This window comes from Polyodon spathula, chromosome 44 (assembly GCF_017654505.1).
Source record: "Polyodon spathula isolate WHYD16114869_AA chromosome 44, ASM1765450v1, whole genome shotgun sequence".
Taxonomy (NCBI): Eukaryota; Metazoa; Chordata; class Actinopteri; order Acipenseriformes; family Polyodontidae; genus Polyodon; species Polyodon spathula.
This window is the reverse complement of record NC_054577.1, coordinates 2,172,637-2,192,697: the sequence shown is the minus strand read 5'-3', so window position 1 is coordinate 2,192,697 and position 20,061 is coordinate 2,172,637. Positions and strand designations below refer to the sequence as shown.

Below are 20,061 nucleotides of genomic sequence, written 5' to 3'. Positions count from 1 at the left end.
AACATATGTCTTATAATTATTTAATCGATACTATCACCCATACACCAGATCACAAATCAATCAATAATAATAATAATAATAACAGTATTAATAATAATAATATCATTTTGCAGGGATAGCATTTTTTTTGCAATTCCTGGAACACGACATTATTATTATTATTATTGTTATTATTATTAATTTACGGCTCATAATTTGCAGACTGTATGAATTCCCTCCTGCCTGGGATCCGGTGTCGCCGGTTTTGTGAAAACGAGGTCAGGCGGAGATCAATGGAAACAACAGATCGGTCAACACAGCCTCCCCTCTCCCTGTCCCTGTCCCTCTCTATCTCCCTGTCCCTCTCTATCTCCCTGTCCCTCTCTATCTCCCTGTCCCTCTCTATCTCCCTGTCCCTCTCTATCTCCCTGTCCCTCTCTCCAGGGGGGGGGGGGGTGGGAGTCGTCCCTCTCCCTGTCCCTCTCTATCTCCCTGTCCCTATCTCCCTGTCCCTGTCCCTCTCTATCTCCCTGTCCCTCTCCCTGTCCCTGTCCCTCTCTATCTCCTTGTCCATCTCCCTGTCCCTCTCCCTCTCTATCTCAGGAACATGAGCGAAGAGGGCCAGGGATCGAGAGGGATAGGAGGATAGAGGGACAGGACGGACAGGGACATGGACAGGGACGAGGTCCCGATACGTGGCTGCGGGTGTGGTGTGCGGCGCACGGCGGGGGTGGGTGGGGTGGGTGGGGGTGGGTGGGGTGGCGCGACTGCATCGTCCCGGGCCGTTCGGGGATTCACGTTGAATCGTGCATGCGGTGGAGAGCTGGACCGTAATGACACTAAAACAAACGGCTTACGCTTCTATACAAAAAAAAATCTACATATTAAATTAAACCTCAATCCAGACCATGAGTTAGCTCATTTTATAACTGTATCAAAACCGGAGCGGAACTGCCCTGCAAGACCGCGACTGACTGACTGACTGACTGACTGACTGATTGGCGCAGTTGAGGTGGCCGCGCTGATCTCTGGTGATTACGGTAATCTCTTGCGCTTTATTGTTTAGATTTAGAAGCAGGCAGGCGGCAACGTGACCACCCTAACCCGTGCACACAGCGCCTCCCTCGCCGGCCAATAGGAGAGCAGCGGGGCGGGGCGGAGCAGGGCCTGGGCGGGGCCAGGGGCGAGCCCCAGCCAATGGGCGCGGCGGGGCGGGGGCAGGCGGAGGCTGCTCACACATGCTGTTGTGCGTGTGGCTGGTCCTGGGTAAGGACAGTATAGAGAAGGACCAGGCATTGGGATCAGAGCTGCGGTGTGACTCGCTGCTTGAGATAAACTGCATGCAAACAACCAACCAACCAAGCAAGCAAGCAAGCAAGCAAGCAACCAACCAAGCAAGCAAGCAAGCAAGCAAGCGACTGGTTTCGTTTTGGGTTTTTTTCAGCCCTCCATCCAGCAACGAGAGCAACGTTATATTAGCTGGATCTGCCTCGCTTGGTTTGAAAACCCGTTCAGGGTAAGATTGTTTTTGTTTTCTGTTGCCAATGCAAATGCGCACCCAGCGACGTCTGTCTCTCTGTCTGTGTGTGTCTCTGTCTCTGTGTGAGTGTCTGTGTGTGTCTCTGTCTCTGTGTGAGTGTCTGTGTGTCTGTCTCTGTCTGTCTCAGTGTGAGTGTCTGTGCTTCTGTCTCTGTGTGAGTGTCTCAGTGTGAGTGTCTGTGTGTCTGTCTCAGTGTGAGTGTCTGTGTTGGTGTCTGTCTCTGTCTCAGTGTGTGTGTCTGTCTCAGTCTGTGTGTGTGTGTCTGTCTGGGTGTGTGTGTGTGGTGTGTGTCTGTGTGAGTCCACATTTGTGGTGTTGGTGTGTGTTGTGTGTCTGGGTCGTCACACAAACTTGTGTGTTTTGTCTCTGGTCTACTCACAGGTGTGTGTGTTTGTGTTTGTCTCTGTCTGTCTCAGTGTGTTGTGTGTGTAACAGTCGTCACTGTCTCCAGTGTGTGTGTGTCTGTGTGTGTGTGTGTCCCAGTGTGTGTGTGTTTGAGTCACACACGACAACCAAACACTCTGTCTCAGTGGTTGGTGTGTTTGTGTGTGTGTGTGTGTGTGTGTGTGTGTTTGTGTTTGTCTCTGTCTGTCTCAGTGTGTGTGTGTGTGTTTGTCTCTGTCTGTCTGAGTGTGTGTGTGTTCAGTGTGTGTGTGTGTGAGGTCTGTCTCTCTGTGTGTGTGTGTGTGTGTGTGTGTGAGACATACTGAGTCACAGGACAAACACAAACAGAGACAGACAAGAGTCTCAGTGTGTGTGTGTGTGTGTGTGTGTGTGTGTGTGTGTGTTTGTCTCTGTCTGTCTCAGTGTGTGTGTGTGTGTGTGTGTGTGTGTGTGTGTGTGTGTGTGTCCTGTGTGTGTGTGTGTGTGTGTGTGTGTGTGTGTGTGTGTGTGTGTGTGTGTGTGTGTGTGTGTGTGTGTGTGTGTGTGTGTTTGTCTCTGTCTGACTCAGTGTGTTTGTGTTTGTCTCTGTCTGTCTGTGTGTGTGTGTGTGTGTGTGTGTCTCAGTGTGTGTGTATTATCGGTTCTGCTGTTTCAGTGTATCCTAGATATCAATGTGTCATTTTGGGAGCTGCAATTAAAAAAAACAAACAATCTATTTAGTTGTGATTTTGCATTCAGTTGTCCTGCAGGCCAGTTTGGTATGCCTGTGTGTAAGCGTGTGTTTCTGTAAGCGTGTATGTTGTTGTTTACATAAAGCAAAAAAAAAAAAAAAAAAAATGTAGACGTTTTAAATTAAATATACAGGTTAGCTTTACCCCCCCCCCCCCCCCCACACACACAAACAGAGCAAATATTCCTAACTATCCAAACGAGAACACGACTAGCTAAGTGCTGTCCTGTGAAATACAATGTCTTGGTTTTTAATGTATTTATTGTATTTTATTTTATTTGTATTATTTGTTGCTATTATTTGTATTTTAAGTATTCATTGTTCTGCACCCCAGCCGTTTTTATTTTATTTTTTTTTGGGGGTGGAACTCAGTCCAGAAGATTAAGAAAGCAGTTTATCCCTGTCGGCTGTGCGTACTTGTTACTGTCCTGGCTTACCTCACCACACCGCATTAGGGATGATATCTTCAAGGCTTTTCTGCAGTTTATAATCTAACATGCGTAGGCTACTTAGGATAAGCCCTTCAACCATGCCAGCGACTTAGGGAAGCATTGTAAAGCACAGAGGTCTGGTAAAGCATAGGGAAGCATTGTAAAGCACAGAGAGGTCTGGTAAAGCATAGGGAAGCATTGTAAAGCACAAAGAGGTGTGGTAAAGCATAGGGAAGCATTGTAAAGCACAGAGAGGTCTGGTAAAGCATAGGGAAGCATTGTAAAGCACAGAGAGGTCTGGTAAAGCACAGGGAAGCATTGTAAAGCACAGAGAGGTCTGGTAAAGCACAAGGAAGCATTGTAAAGCACAGATAGGTCTGGTAAAGCACAGGGAAGCATTGTAAAGCACAGAGAGGTGTGGTAAAGCATAGGGAAGCATTGTAAAGCACAGGGAGGTCTGGTAAAGCACAGTGAGGTGTGGATGCACTCTGGTAAATGCATTGCACAGTGCAACAATGGGAAAAGCATTGCGGGGAAAAACGCACAAATGACTGCAGCTAGGGTAGAGCACAGTGTTAGTAACTCGTCTTGGCACAGCGGCTGCAGTGTTAACAAATAGCCACAAGAGGGCGCAGTGCAGCGCATTAACTGCTGAGATGGTGCAAGAGCACGAAGTGAATATACTGAATTATTAATATTGAAATGAACTCACACTAGCCCTGCTGCTGCTGCTGCTGCTGCACCCAGTCCTGGGGTTCAGAGCTCCCCTCAATGAAGTCTATTATTATTATTAGTATTGCAATGATCAGCAGCCAGGAGTTTGAGCAGGGTTACAAACTCACACTAGCCCTGCTGCAGCTGCACCCAGTCCTGGGGCTCAGAGCTCCCCTCAATGAAGTCTATTATTATTATTGTTAATATTATTATTATTAATATTGAAATTATCAGGCTCCTCAGGTTGCCAAATGAAACGATGCAAAATATACAGACACCGCTGCCCGGCACTTTAGCGTCTCTGTTCAGAAACTCATTTTCTGCTTGTCTGAGCTGTGATGCGGAAAGCAAACATTTAATTTTTTTTTTTTTTCCCCCTCCTTTGAAGCAAACTAATAAAATAAATCCCAGATCTAAGGAATGGATCGATTTGTTCTTTTTGGCTGAGAATATATAGCCCTATAAAGGTCAATTGAGCACAGGTGTGCTGAGGGAACAGAATCGGGAGGGGGGAAAGGGGGGGGGGGGGTACATTTTGAGCGCGATTTCTGCTCAAAACACATTGAATTTATGAAATGGCTTTTTACCTTCAAAAAAAATAATAACAGTACAACGCCCCTGTAGCTACAGAGAGAGAGAAGGGGTTGTAGTTTTGCGAGACTCTCGGCACGACACGTTCATCTTCCGTTTTTTTTTTGCTTTGAAAACAGAACGGCGGCAGTATTTGTTAAATTAGATTTTAGATGAATGTTTCTTTTCTGTAACAAAGTAGTCGAATGATTTAATTGTAGCGTTGCGTGGGAACAACAACGCTTGTCATTCGCGTTGAATTAATTGATGCGCAGCTCTGTAGTCGCCGGCTGGCTATATTATTACAGTTCCGTTTCTCTATCTCTCTGTTTTTTGTTTTTGTTTTGTTTTGTCTTTTTTTTAATGAATTAAATACAATGTACATTAAAATAATGTTGATTTTGATAACATAAGGTAAACCCAGCTGGGTTTGTCTCCGGGTTTGCCCGATCGAACACGAGTCTCTTCGGCTTACCGCTCCCATTGGCTGCCTGGGCCGGCCCGCCGCGTTTAGTCGCCGAGCGTCGTTGTGGGATGGGGGGGGGTGTGGTTGTGGGTGGGGGGGGGGGGGGGGGGGGGTGGGGGCCTGGCCTCAGTCCACGTGCAAGACATACAAAAAAAAAAAAAATTTTTCCAGACCCCCCCCCCACACGGGGGGGGGGGGGGGGGGACTGCTTTGACCAATCACGCGGCGGCTCTTTGCTATTTCTCGTTTAAAAAGCGTTATGTAATCTGGAGGGGTGAGCAGGGCTGCCGCTCTGTTAGCAATGAATCGTTTTGTGTGCTTTAATGCATGTTGAATACTGTTTAAATACCGCGCTTGCTTGCATTGGTACACATCAGCACCCTACGTTGTTTTATTATTTATGTTAATATTTGCCTTATTACTTATTTATTTCCGTTAAGATTCATTTAGTGTATCACTAGAGATGTATATAATGTAGTGGGTATAGAAAGGCTTCTAGTGGAAACGTTAGCCATTGAATTGACACTGAAGACACTGAGAGAGACTTCTAGTGGAAACGTTAGCCATTGAATTGACACTGAAGACACTGAGAAAGACTTCTAGTGGAAACGTTAGCCATTGAATTGACACTGAAGACACTGAGAGAGACTTCTAGTGGAAACGTTAGTCACTGAATTCACAGTGAAGACGCTGAGAGAGACCTGTAGTGGGATCCTCAGTCAGTGAGTTGCATGTCTGCTGTGTTAGTAGCGGGGTCCTCACAGTAGCTGATCCTGCAGCAGGCTCTGGAAATGCACAGCGCTGGTGAGGGTGTGCGTGTGTCAGCGAGGAAACCAGCCGGGCTGCCCTGAGCCTCATCGAACCCGTGTCCACTGTAGTTAGCAGCGTGGTCAGCTGGCCAGTTAACAGGGGTCCCCCCCTTCCCCCACTGTGACTCGGAGCTCGGAAAACTAAAAGGATTTCTTTTATCCTTTTAGTTTAGTTCTAGACAGACAGACAGAGCTGTGATGGTTACAGACAGACAGACAGACAGACAGACAGAGAGCTGTGATGGTTACAGACAGACAGACAGACAGACAGGCTGACTGATGTTCTGCAGAGCCCCGTGTGAATCTTGGATAAAGCAGGCTGAATCTAGATGTGTCTGCAGAGATCCCTTCTGTATTGCAGCACTTGCTGTGTGTGTGTGTGTGTGTGTGTGTGTTTGGGACTTAATTGAGCTCGTTACAGCGTTTGCGTGTTTGTGTGTGTCTGGGACCGGATTGTCATCATTAAACTCTCCCCCCTGTGTGTGTGTGTGTGTGTCAGAGACTAGATTACACTCATTAAACTCTCCCCCTGTGTGTGTGTGTGTGTGTGTGCCAGGCCCCCTCACACTGGGCTTGCGCACACACACACGCGCGCACACACACACAAGCACACACAAGCCCTTTGGCCGCAGTGCAATCATACTAAAGCAGGAGTCCCTAACTCCGGTCCTGGAGAGCGCCAGTCCTGCAGGATTTCAAGGTGTCTTTATATCGTCAGTTTAGAGGTCTGGATCGCTCGCTCAGATTCAGCCAGCAATCCCTGCCTGTTTTCTAGGTTTGTGTGCTTGCTGCAGGGTGACGGCCCCTCCCTCACTCCTCCTTCTCTCCGTCTGTTGTTTTCTTTGCAGGCTGCGAGACGAACAGCAACGAAGATTTACAAAAAAAAAAAAAAAAAAAAACTGAGCAAGTCTGCTTCGCTCCTCGCTGGAGAGAGAGAGAGAGAGAGAGAGAGAGAGAGAGAGAGAGAGAGAGAGAGAGAGAGGGGAGAATAATTCGACTGCCACACCCGCCCCCAGGAGCAGTGCAGGACTTAGCGAAAACACGCCTTGCAAACTGGTGCTGAGACACGGGAGAGCTTGATTACAGCAAAGCTTCAGCTATAACAAGCCTTTGTTAAATACACCAGGGTTTGCATTTATTAATGCATTGATAATTATTTATTTATTTATTTATTTATATATAAAATAATAAGTTCTCCACCCAGTGGCCACTCCGCTGCATTGCAAGCCTTAGCCATGAGCAACGACAATTCCAATCGTGCCGGCAGCCGTGGAGACGACGCGTCAGCGGTGGGCGGGGAAGCGGCGGGGCCCGCGCAGGGCCCGGAGGGGGGGGCCCAGGAGACCGGGGTCTCCTCGGACGAGATGGACGCGCACAGCAACGGGAGCAGCGGGAACGAGACGGCGGGGCACGAGAGCCGCAGCGGCTCCAGCTGCCACGACAAGGACTCGGGGCTGCTGGAAACCACGGAGAGCAACAAGAGGTGCGTGTTAGCGCGGGCGCGCCTTTCCCTGGCGCCTTCCTTCGTCCGCGTTCATTGTCAGACCGCAGGAGGTGGGAGTCGTGTGACTCTCTGACTTTGTCTCTCTCTCTCTCTGACTCTCTTTCTCTCTTTCTGCAGCTCAGACTCCCAGAGCCTGTCTCCCCCCAGCAGCTCCATCGCCTACAGCCTGCTGAGCGGCAGCTCTGAGCAAGACAACCCCTCCACCAGCGGCTGCAGGTACCTGCCCCCACCACAACACAGCGCCCCCTGCCTGCTGGCTGCCTGAACTGCACGTGTTCATTATTGTTACTGTCTGTGTGATACCGTTTTCTCCTTACGTGTGATGCCATGTGGTTTGCATGTTTTTAAGTTTTTGCAATGCTTCCCTGTGCTTTAGCGCGCTGTTACTGTGCTTAATTACACTTGGTTGGTACTGCTACTTTACAACGTCTTGAGAAGCACTGAAAAGATAAACTGAAAGACAGACGTTTTCGATCAGCTAGTATTTTCTCATTCTGGAGTGTTTCTTTCTGTTCCCTGTCTTCGTCCTCCCCTCTCCCCTCTCAGCTCTGACCAGTCTGCCCGTGTGAAGACTCAGAAGGAGCTGATGAAGGCTCTGAAGGAGTTGAAGCTCGGGGTGCCGTCAGAGCGGCCCGGCAAGGGCAAGTCCAGCACCCTGGCAGCCCTGCAGTACGCTCTGAGCTGTGTGAAGCAAGTGAGAGGTGAGAGACGCTGAGACACTGAGACAGAGAGACACTGAGACACACACACACTGAGACTGAGAGACACAAAGAGAGACTGACACTCACACACAGGTACACAGAGAGACTCACTCACTGAGAGATACACACACAGCAGTGTAATGGAAACAGGTAGCCAACACTCTTCTGCGGGTCCCAGCTTGTATTCTGCTCTCCGCTGCTTGTCTGGGGTCTCCTCTCACCCCCTGCTCTCTCCCCCCCCCCCCGCAGGTAACCAGCAATACTTCCACCAGTGGGCTCAGTACGAGAGGCAGCCCTGCAGCCTGGACCTGTCAGCATTCACCATCGAGGAGCTGGAGAACATCACCTCCGCCTGCAGCCTGAAGAACACGGTGAGGGCAATTACAATCAATTACAATCAATTACTATCACAATTACAATCACATTCACCATCGAGGAGCTGGAGAACATCACCTCCACCTGCAGCCTGAAGAACACAGTGAGGGCAATTACAATCAATTACAAACACAATTACAATCACATTCACCATCGAGGAGCTGGAGAACATCACCTCCGCCTGCAGCCTGAAGAACACAGTGAGGGCAATTACAATCAATTACAAACATAATTACAATCAATTACAAACAATTACAATCACAATTACAATCAACTACAGACAGAATTACAATCAATTACAATGAATTACAAACACAATTACAACCAATTACAATCAATTACAAACACCATTACCATCAATTACAACCAGTTTCAATTGCAGTCAGTTATAATTACAGCCTCAGTTAGTCACAGCAGCGCTGTTCATTGACATTGTAGTTACATTGCCAGTGCTAGTTCTGTTCAGTTGAAACTCTTACAGCGCTGTCTTTGTAGTGGAAGTGGACAGCGCTGGTGGAAAGCTTCCACAGTGACACTCCCCCCTCTCTATCTCCCTCTCCTGCAGGACACCTTCTCGGTCGTGGTGTCCTACCTCACTGGTCAGGTCGTCTATGCCTCACACCAAGCCTCCTATGTGCTCCGCTGCAAGCCAGAGGCCCTGCAGGGGGCCCGATTCTCTGAGCTCCTGGCCCCCCAGGATGTGAGCGTCTTCTACAGCTCCACCGCGCCATGCCGCCTGCCTTCCTGGAGTGCCTGCATGGGAGCAGGTACCCCCGCCCAGATCACTCGCTCGAACATTTTCACTCTTACTGTAATGGAAACAGCTGCCCAGACCACTTCAGTGTTGTTTAGTCTCTCTCTCTCTGACTGTCTCTCTGTCTCTCTGCCTCTGTGTCTGTCTGTCTCTTATTCAGCTGTCGCCCCTCTGGACTGTGCCCAGGAGAAGTCCATGTTCTGTAGAATCAGGTGAGTCCCAATAACAGTCCCCACCTGAGCAGTGTCAACAGAGTGTGAGTGGGGGGGGGGGGGAGTTCCCCTTCCTCTGTCTCCCCTCTTTCCTCTCTCTCTTCCTCTGTCTCCTCTCCCTTCTCTTCTCTTTCCTCTCCCTCTCCCCATTCTTCCCCCTCTCTTTCCCCTCTTCTTTCTGTCCCATTTTCTCCATCTCCCTCTATCTCTCTCCCTGTCTCTCTCCCCATCATTTCTCTCTCTGTCCTCTCTGCTCCCCCTGTCCTCCCCCCTCTCCCTGTCTCTCTCCTCTGTCCTCTGAACCCTCTCTGCCAACGCTGCTGTAAGCTCTTGTGTTCTCTCTCTGTTCCCCAGCAGTGGCAGGGAGAGGGGAGGGGGGGTGCGTTACTGTCCCTTCCGACTGGCCCCCTACCTGCTCACCCTCCGAGACCCCGAGACCTCCGAAGCCCAGCCGTGCTGCCTCCTCTTGGCAGAGAAAATTCACTCAGGATACGAGGGTGAGGACCCAGAGTCCAGACTACTGATGAAGACACTAGAGCCCAAACGCTGGGCTGCTTGACTCAGTTTAGTGTCACTAACACTGATGAAGGCACTAGCTGGAAATTGACTCTGTCTCTCTCTCTCTCTCTCTCTCTCTCAGCTCCTAGAATACCTTCAGACAAGCGTGTTTTCACCACCAGTCACACACCCAGCTGCCTTTTCCAGGATGTTGATGAACGGTAAGGAGTATTTATACAAAGAGACCAGACCTCATAGAGACACACAGGTACAAATGGAAGAGCATTTTGCAATACTTGTGCAAGTTAACCAGGGGAAATTCGCACTGTAATGTTGAAGCGCTGTAACTGGACACCTGTTCCTCTGCCCTGATTTCGATTTTCTCCTGCCTCAGGGCTGTCCCTCTTTTGGGGTACCTGCCCCAGGACCTCGTGGGGACCCCGGTTCTGCCCTACCTTCACCCCGAAGACAGACCAGTCATGATTGCCATCCACAAAAAAAGTGAGTCAACGAGATGAAACTGGGGCCATTCTGGCTCTGGGGCAGAGCCAGCTCTGCATAGCAACCTATAGGGAACCAGGAGCCAACATGGCCGACACAGGGCTGCAGTTTCATGATCTGCTCTGGTCTGTGAAATTGTGTTAATTATCTGAGCAGGAGGTTTTGTCTCACTGCATTGATGGCGCTTCAGAGCCGTAATGGCCGGCCGCAGGGGGCTCAGTCGCTGTGTTGTTTTTCCCGGCAGTTCTGAAGCTCGCAGGCCAGCCCTTTGACCACTCCCCGATCCGGTTCTGCGCTCGGAACGGTGAGTACCTGACCATCGACACCAGCTGGTCCAGCTTCGTCAACCCCTGGACACGCAAGGTGGCCTTCATCATTGGCAGACACAAAGTCAGGACGTGAGTCACACTGCGCCTCCTCTCTCTCTCTCTCTGCTCCCTCTCCATCCCCCTCTCTCTCTCTCTCTCTCTCCATCCCCTTCTCTCTCTGTCTCTCTCTCTGCTCCCTCTCCATCCCCTTCTCTCTCTCATCCCTCTCTCCTCTCCCTCTCAGACGAGGGAGACCTAGGTCGAAGGGACAGCTACTCCACGAGGAATCCTCTCTCGGGAAGCGAGATCGCAGTGGCGAACGAGGGAGAGGTCTCGGAAGAGAGAGACACCCGGCTCCGCGCTTTAGCCGAGGTACGAGAAGCGAGAGAGAATAGACTCCTCGAGCTCCGGTCGGGAATACCTGGACTCGCGCCCCAAGCGATCGAGCAAAGCCCCTTCCCTCTCCATCCCCCTCTCTCCTCTCCTCTCTCTCTCTCCTCTCCTCTCCTCTCCCTCTGGTAGTGGAACTCTCTCTCTCTCTCTCTCCTCCCTCTCCCTCCCCCTCTCTCTCTGTCTCTCTCTCTGCTCCCTCTCCATCCCCTTCTCTCTCTGTCTCTCTCTCTTCCCTCTCTCTCTCCTCTCTCTCTCTCTCTTGAGTGACAAGAGACGAGAGAGGTAGGGATAGAGAGAGAGAGAGAACGAGGGATAGGTACGGGGAAGAGAGAGACGAGAGAGAGACTAGGGAGAGGTAACACTAAGAGAGAGAGAGACATTCCCCTCCTCTCTCTCTGCTCCCTCTCCCCCAGTCCTTCTCTCTCTCTCTCTCTGCTCCCTCTCCATCCCCTTCTCTCTCTGTCTCTCTCTCTGCTCCCTCTCCATCCCCTTCTCTCTCTCTCTCTCTCTGCTCCCTCTCCATCCCCTTCTCTCTCTGTCTCTCTCTCCTTCTCTCTCCCCCTCTCTCTCTCTGCTCCCTCTCCATCCCCTTCTCTCTCTGTCTCTCTCTCTGCTCCCTCTCCATCCCCTTCTCTCTCTGTCTCTCTCTCTCTCTGCTCCCTCTCCATCCCCTTCTCTCTCTGTCTCTCTCTCTCTCTCCCTCTCCTTCTCTCCCCTCTCTCTCTCTCTCTCTCTCTCTCTCTCTCTCTCTCTCTGCTCCCCTCTCTCTCTCTCTCTCTCTCTCTCTGCTCCCTCTCCATCCCCTTCTCTCTCTGTCTCCTCTCCATCCTCTCTCCCTTCATCTCCCTTTCCCCTTCTCTCCCCTCTCCATTCTCCTCCTCTCATCCCTCTCTGCCCTCGCTCACACCTCCCCTCTGTCTGGCCCTGTGTGCCCTCTCTCACGCTCTCTCTCTCATTCCTCTTGTATCCCAGGAGCCCCTTGAATGAGGATGTCTTCTCTCTTCCTCGTGTGGTTCATTTCAAGTCTCTGGAGCCCGAGATTCACCAGCTGAGCGGACAGATTCATCGACTCCTGGTGCAGGTGAGCATTCTGGGATATTGCAGCGTGTGTCTCTGTCTCTTTCCATCTCTCTCTGTTTCTCTTTCCTATCTGTCTCTCTTCTATCTCTCTCTGTCTCTCTTGCTCTGTTTCTTTGTCTGTAGAACTCTCTCTGTCTCTGCGTGTCTCTCTCTCTGCTCTCTCTAGCCCCTGTTTCTTTGTCTGTAGAACTCTCTCTGTCTCTGCGTGTCTCTCTCTCTGCTCTCTCTAGCCCCTTGTCTCTGCGTGTGTCTCAGTACTGACCCCTCTCTCCTCTCTCTGTCTCTGCGTGTCTCTCAGTACTGACCCCTCTCTCTCTCCTGTCTCTCTGTCTCTGCGTGTCTCTCAGTACTGACCCCTCTCTCTCCTGTCTCTCTGTCTCTGCGTGTCTCTCAGTACTGACCCCTCTCTCTCCTGTCTCTCTGTCTCTGCGTGTCTCCCTGACCCCTCTCTCTCCTGTCTCTCTGTCTCTGCGTGTCTCTCAGTACTGACCCCTCTCTCTCTCCTGTCTCTCTGTCTCTGCGTGTCTCTCAGTACTGATCCCTCTCTCTCTCCTGTCTCTCTGTCTCTGCGTGTCTCTCAGTACTGATCCCTCTCTCTCTCCTCTCTCTCTGTCTCTGCGTGTCTCTCAGTACTGATCCCTCTCTCTCTCCTCTCTCTCTGTCTCTGCGTGTCTCTCAGTACTGACCCCTCTCTCTCTCTGCTCTCTCTAGCCCGTTGTCTCCAGTGGTTCTCAGGGGTACTGCAGTGTTGAGAGTAGTGGTTCCCCTGAGCAGCTCCTCAGCATCGCCTCATCCAGCGACAGCAACGCGGCCGAGGAGGCCAGGCTGCACAAACCAGTACGTCCCCGAATACTCACCAGTACAGACCAGTATACAGAGCAGCACCCAACACAGTACAACACACTGCAAACCAGTATGTACCAGCATACAGAGAAGCACAGAAACAAGCTCCTGTAACAGCCTCCCACTAACGAACACAAACCAGTAACCACCAGATTGCAAACCTCTATCATAGTGTGATACACAGTGTGGGAATCGCAGAGTGTCTCACTGCTGTATCTCTCTCTCTCTCTCTCTCTCTCTCTCTTTCTCTCTCTAAGGAAGAGAGATAGAAAGAGATCTACTGCAGGTCGTCTAGACATTTCACAAGTTGTACCACTTCTTAGTCCCGGTCGTCGAAAGTATCGCAGGTCTCAAGTTCTGTGTGTTGGGAGATCTGGGGTCGTCGTCCACTCCTCCTTTCCCCCCTCCCCAGGTGAGGAGAAGGGGGCTCTCCCCGCCCCATCTCCGGGCTCGAGGTTTCCGAGAGGGGGGGGAAGGGGAGCTGAGAGAGGGGTGGGGGAGAGAGAGACAATGGTTCTCCTGAGGCTCCGACAGGCAGACAGACAGGTTGTTATTGTTATTATTGTCATTGTGATGCTTCTGGAGGGGTGAGTGGTGCTGACTGTAGGGTGCCTGCCTCTTCTCTCCGCAGTGGGGAGCAGCGAGACCCCCAGGCAGCCCGGGGAGACCCCCAAAGAGACGGTCTACGTACCCCGAATCTCAGCTCTCAAGGAGGCTGTGAGGAAAGAGCCGCCCTCCACCTACTCCTACCAGCAAATCAACTGCCTGGACAGCATAATCCGGTGAGACAGAGCGCTGTGCAGGACACAGGACAGTGTGCAGAACGCAGGGACCGCACTGTATAGCCCCCCCTCTCTGACCCTGGCTCTCTCACTCTCTTTCTGCAGGTATCTGCAAAGCTGTAACACCCCCAGTACTGTGAAGAGGAAGTGTGGCTCCACCTCCGGCACGACGTCATCGAATTCCGATGATGACAAGCAGAATAATCGAGCCGGCTCTAGAGGTGAGTGCTGCCCTGGAACAAAAACAAAAAAAAATTAAATATATATATATATATATATATATAATAAAAATTCTTAATACAAAAAAAAAGTTAGGTTTTGGGGGAAAAAAAGCCCAGAAAGGGGAGTGGTCTGCATGCTAAGAGGGGAGTGTTCTTTGGGGGAGTGGTCTGCATGCTAACAAGAGGGGAGTGTTCTTTGGGGGAGTGGTCTGCATGGTAATAAGAGGGCAGAGTCGTTGAGGTTGACAAGGTGATTCTAAAGCGAGAAGATGGAAGATGAAGATTACATTATTTGAGATTATTCTGCGCTCGGTTTCCAGGCCAGGCTTCTCCTGCCTCTGCTGCCGCTCCTCCAGCCTCGGGGCAGGGGGGGGGTCTGGGCTCGTCCCACCCCCTCGTCCCCCTCGCCCCCCTCGCCCTGCCAAGCAAGGCTGCCAGCGTGGTGTCCGTCACGAGCCAGTGTAGCTTCAGCAGCACCATCGTGCACGTGGGGGACAAGAAGCCACCAGAGTCAGGTATGCACTGCCACACGCCAACCACATGCTAACAACACGCTACAGACACACTGCCACTGTAACACTCTACAGACACGCTGCCACAAGGTACCAACACGCAAGAAGCGCTCTCTGGAGTGTCGCTCTCGGCGTTTCAGTGGTGCTGTGCCTGTGTGTTTCTCTGTCCGTGCCTATAACTGTGTGCAAGTGTGTGGACATGCTAATGTCACGTGACGGCACGCAGGCTGAGGTATTGCATTGACACAAACCAAAAAACATGTTTTTCATCTACCATTTAGTTTTTTCAAATTCTGCTCCCCATTCATGTTGACAGAATCTCTCTCTCTCTCTCTCTCTGTCTTCTCAGATATTGTGATGATGGAGGACCCCGCCACGCCTTCCCAGGCCCCTCCCCTGGCCACGCCCAGCGCGACCCCTGACCCCAAGGACCCCTACCGCCGGGTGGGGCTGACCAAGGAGGTCCTGTCTGTGCACACGCAGAACGAGGAGGAGGTCTTCCTGAACAGATTCAAGGACCTGAGCGAGCTGAGAGTGTTCGACCCCGCGGGGCAGGAGCAGAGGGGCAATACCCACGGCGGGGGCAACAGAGGAGGTGAGAGGGACAATACCTGCACAGGGGTTAGTAGAGGTGGTGAGAGGGGGGCGGGAGAGGGAGGGGGTGTTCAAACCCACGGACAGAAAATATGGTGAACTCGTAAAATAAAACAATTGAATTCTTTTCATTCATGATTTCTAATGCATCTCTCTCTCTTCTCAGCCATGCGCAGTTCCCGAAACTACCCAACAGGGGGCAGCAGCAGCCGAAGAGGCAAATCCAAAGCCAAGCGCCTCAAACACCAGCAGCTCTCCTCCCCCCAAGGTCGTGCGGCGGGGGGAGGAAGGGGGGCTGCCGTACGGGGTCGGGGGGAGGGGGGACGAGGAACGGGGAACCCCCCGCCGCCTGAGGACCGGGAGAGGCGACGGAGAGTCGGGTGAGAGGGCGCCGAAGGGAAGGGACCCCAAGAGGGCCCGATGGGGGACATGGGAGGGCCCCAGGGCCTAGGTGTGGTCGGACGAGAGGCGATGGGGCAGGCGCCCGCCCCCCTCGTCGCCCCCGTGATGGCTTTCGTACTCCCCAACTACTTGTTCCCTCAACTCGGCTCCCCTCTGCCCCAGCCCGTGTACCCAAACCCTTCTCAGATGTACCCCAGTGCCCAGGCAGCTGCAGCCCCCTCTCCCCTGGGGTCGAGATGGGGGGAGTCGATGGGGGGAGCGAGCCCCCTCTCGGGAACCCCCCAAGCCCCTATCCCGCTCCAGCACCCCCCAGTCCGGCAGCTGCGCCCCACACGAGCGGGAAGGAGCCCGCTCGCCCCTCTTTGAGTCACAGTGCAGCTCCCCTCTGCAGCTCAATCTGCTGCAGCTGGAAGACAGCACCCCCAACAGGCAGGAAGTGGCGACGCAGGCAGCAGCTTCCATCGCAGCGGCAGCGGCATTGGCGGCTCGGGAGTGGGCGGGGCCTCAGGCCAGGGGCGGGGCCAGGAAGCAGGCGGTCGCAGGAAGTGAGGTCGTCCGGGAACAAAACAAACACGTCAGTATTTAAAAAATTAAAGAAAACAACACTCTCTTCACCGCTCTCTCTCTTTCTCTCTGATCTTTTCTTTCTGTGTATCTCTCTCTGACCCTCAATCTTTCATCCTCTCTTTTTGTCTCTCTCTCTCTCTCTCTGACCCCTCTCTCATCTCTCAGACCCCTCTCTCTCTCTCTGTCTCTCTCTCTGATCCCTCTCTCCTCTCTGACCCTGCTGTCCTCTCTCTCTGACTCTCTCTCTCTCTCTCTCTTCCCCCAGGCCCGTTCTCTCAGCTCCCCTGACCAGGATGCCATGTCGAGCTCCACTGACCTGCTGGACCTGCTCCTGCAGGAGGACTCCCGATCGGGCAGCGGCTCGGCCGCCTCGGGCAGCGGCTCGGCCTCGAGGTCCTCGGGCTCCGGGTCCAAAGGCTGCAGCGGCTCTGCCAGCGGTACCAGTATGTTCCAGTTTACTCAACGTTATCCCCAACGTCTTCAGAGTTTATAGCAGAGAGAGAGAGTGAGTGTGCTTGTGTATGTGTGTGCATGTGTGCGTGTGCGTGTGCGTGTGTGTGTGTGTTTAAATGCTAGTCGAAGAGTCTGCCTGCTCTGGTGTCAGCGAGTGCGTATTGAAGGCTGTTGTTTTTGTCACCTTAACCCTGCCCCCTTTGCCTTCGCAGGAAGCAGTCGGAGCAGCCACACCAGCAAATACTTTGGCAGCATTGACTCCTCGGAGAACGGGCTGAGCGGGACACAGCGAGACGGGAGCCGGAGTGGGGCGGGCAGCCTGGCTCCCGAGAGCGAGCAGCTCCTGAAGTGCGTGCTGCAGGACCCCCTCTGGTTGCTCATGGCCAGCGCTGACGAGAAGGTCATGATGACTTACCAGATACCTGCCAGGTCAGGACATGCCCCCCCACACACCTGGCTATAGGGCTGTAGATACACCTGACTGAACCACACCTGACTGAATCACACCTGAGAAATACACCTGACTGAATCACACCTGAGAAATACACCTGACTGAACCACACCTGAGAAATATACCTGACTGAATCACACCTGAGAAATATACCTGACTGAGTCACACCTGAGAAATATACCTGACTGAATCACACCTGAGAAATATACCTGACTGAGTCACAACTGAGAAATATACCTTGAATCACACCTGAGAAATATATCTGACTGAACCGCACCTGACTGAATCACACCTGGGAAATACACCTGACTGAAGCACACCTGAGAAATATACCTGATTCAGGCACACCTGAGAAATATACCTGACTCAAGCACACCTGAGAAATAGTGAGACACTGTTATAACCTCCCCCTGCCGTGCATGACCCTGTGCTCCCCCCCCCCCTCCTCAGAGACATCCAGACGGTGCTCAGGGAGGACAGGGAGAGGCTGAAGGCCATGCAGAGACAGCAGCCTCGGTTCAGCGAGGCGCAGAAGAGGGAGCTGAGCGAAGTGCACCCCTGGATCAGGAGTGGGAGACTACCCACGAGCCTGAGAGCGTCTGTGAGTACCACCAACCATAGCACAACCACGTGCAACCTCAGCACAGCAACACAGCCACGCACAGCAACGCGCAACCTCAGCACAGCCACAGCACAGCCACGCGCAACCTCAGCACAGCCACGCGCAACCTCAGCACAGCCACGCACAGCCACAGCACAGCCACAGCACAGCAACGCGCAACCTCAGCACAGCAACAGCACAGCCACGCGCAACCTCAGCACAGCCACACGCAACCTCAGCACAGCCACAGCACAGCCACGCGCAACCTCAGCACAACCACGCACAGCCACGCGCAACCTCAGCACAACCACGCACAGCCACGAGCAACCTCAGCACAGCCACAGCAACGCGCAACCTCAGCACAGCCACAGCACAGCAACGCGCAGCCACAGCACAGCCACAGCACAGCCACAGCACACTCTCTCTTATGAAGATGTACTACTATAAACTCTGAAGACGGTGGGGATAATGTTGAATAGACTGGGTGACGCTGCTGTGCAGCGGGAGTCTTATTCCCGTCCCTTTTATGTCAGACTGAGTATCTCAACATTATTGTGTCGTTGGGGTTATACTCTTAATGTAAACTCTCACCCTCTCTCTGTCTCTCAGGCTTGTGTGGGCTGCGGCCTAGCTAACCCGGTCGCCGTGGCGACGCCTCTCGATGTGGAAGTCCACGACATGGAGCTGAGCGGAATGCTGGACTCCAGGGAGGAGAACGACGGGAAGGCGACCGTCGCCCTGGAAACGGCCATGGAGGAGGGAGGGGAGGAGCCAGCGACGCACGGCAACGACCAGGAAATGCCAGCAGAGGAGCGGGAGACGAGGAAAACCGAGAACGAGGACAAGAGACACGGGGACGCAAGACAATAAGAGACACGAGGATGAGACGAGACGAGAGGGAGGACAAGACAATCAGAGACAGGAGGACGAGAAAATAAAAAGGAATTTGAAAAATCTGTAGAGGTTTTTTTTTTTATATTTATTAAATCTTCTGAAAAAATGTACAACTTTCAAACAGCAAAAGGTAATAATTAATAATTTAAAAAAAAATAAATTACCTCCCCTCTATTTATTTTTTACTTGTTTACATTTTTAATTATCGACAAAAAAAAAAAAAGATGAATAATAATAATCTGCCATTTTGAAAATACTACTGGCTGAAGAATGTAAAATGGAGTTGGTGTTCCCATGGAAACAAGACAGGTGACATATTGGTGGGGCCAGAGTTTTGATTGGCTGAGATCTCCCACGGAGACTGTAGCCATTCTGATGTCATGAGTAGGTGGAGTCCAGATCAGAGGTTGGACATCATTGTATATTATTGTTAATGTAATTATCGTTATATGTTGTGAATTGAGGCAAAAGGAGAATTTCTATTGGCTGTGCTCACACGGCAACACGTGGCAAAATTACCAGTTCTTAATTGTGATTGGCTGCCCTCTCCTTCCCAGAGACAATTGACTTTTGCACAGGTGTGAAGTGATCACACTGAGACCAAGGACAGGGTGCAGATCCTGAATTCCGATTGGCTGAACTCACACGGAGACCAAGGACAGGTTACAGATCCTGAATTGTGATTGGCTGTGCTTGCGCAGAGACCAAGGGCAGTTTTCAAATCCTGAATTCCAATTGGTTGTGCTCACACGGAGACCAAGGAGAGTTTACAGGCTCTGAATTGTGGTTGGATATTCCCTTCTTCAAAGAGAGACTATACTGAGGATTTCGGAGCATAATAGTGGCACCAAACACAAGTGACATGAACACAGCTTCTCCCTCTCTCCATCTCCCTCTTGCGTTCTTTCTCGATTGATGTCTGGGTTCATTGCAGCATGTTCACATTTTGTATTAAAATAAAAATAAAATGAAATAAAATATATATACTGTTTGTTGTTTGTCTGCTTATAAAAACTTCAGCTAAGTTTAATTTCCCTTCCATGTGCGTGGGGGGTTGACCTGGGGCTGGAATGGAGGTCCACCGTTGCTCGTCGTCATGTCACTCTAGCACGTGTTGGGTAATCGTCAACACCTCATTCTCCGTCGTTCTTCCTATCGGTCTACGGACATGAAATAGTGCATTAAATACAGTGGAAAGAGCAGAATACAGGATAGCAGCAGAATACATGAAATAGTGCATTAAATACAGTGGAAAGAGCAGAATACAGGATAGCAGCATAATACATGAAATAGTGCATTAAATACAGTGGAAAGAGCAGAATACAGGATAGCAGCAGAATACATGAAATAGTGCATTAAATACAGTGGAAAGAGCAGAATACAGGATAGCAGCAGAATACCTGAAATAGTGCATTAAATACAGTGGAAAAAGCAGAATACATGATAGCAGCATAATACATGAAAGAGTGCATTAAATACAGTGGAAAGAGCAGAATACAGGATAGCAGCATAATACATGAAATAGTGCATTAATACAGTGGAAAGAGCAGAATACATAATAGCAGCATAATACATGAAATAGTGCATTAAATACAGTGGAAAGAGCAGAATACAGGATAGCAGCATAATACATGAAATAGTGCATTAAATACAGTGGAAAGAGCAGAATACAGGATAGCAGCATAATACATGAAATAGTGCATTAAATACAGTGGAAAGATAAATTTTGTAATCCTTTCCGGGCAGAATACATGATAGCAGCATAATACATGAAATAGTGCATTAAATACAG

At 51.1% G+C, this 20,061-nt stretch overlaps 1 protein-coding gene across 1 annotated transcript; it reads left to right on the top strand.

Moving 5' to 3' along the window:
* Positions 1 to 1,233: 1,233 nt before the first annotated feature.
* LOC121305670 (period circadian protein homolog 1-like) lies at positions 1,234 to 19,249 on the top strand. Its single transcript, XM_041237364.1, is given in 25 exon segments — positions 1,234 to 1,495; positions 6,472 to 7,106; positions 7,245 to 7,343; positions 7,674 to 7,828; positions 8,078 to 8,199; positions 8,769 to 8,970; positions 9,118 to 9,169; positions 9,524 to 9,666; positions 9,810 to 9,888; positions 10,062 to 10,168; positions 10,413 to 10,566; positions 11,842 to 11,950; positions 12,661 to 12,902; positions 13,164 to 13,204; positions 13,385 to 13,574; positions 13,680 to 13,795; positions 14,116 to 14,310; positions 14,657 to 14,902; positions 15,068 to 15,201; positions 15,346 to 15,585; positions 15,587 to 15,877; positions 16,136 to 16,313; positions 16,536 to 16,752; positions 17,225 to 17,375; positions 17,985 to 19,249. Coding segments are annotated over 24 exon segments (3,972 nt in total). The 5' UTR covers positions 1,234 to 1,495; positions 6,472 to 6,858; the 3' UTR covers positions 18,246 to 19,249.
* Positions 19,250 to 20,061: the final 812 nt, after the last annotated feature.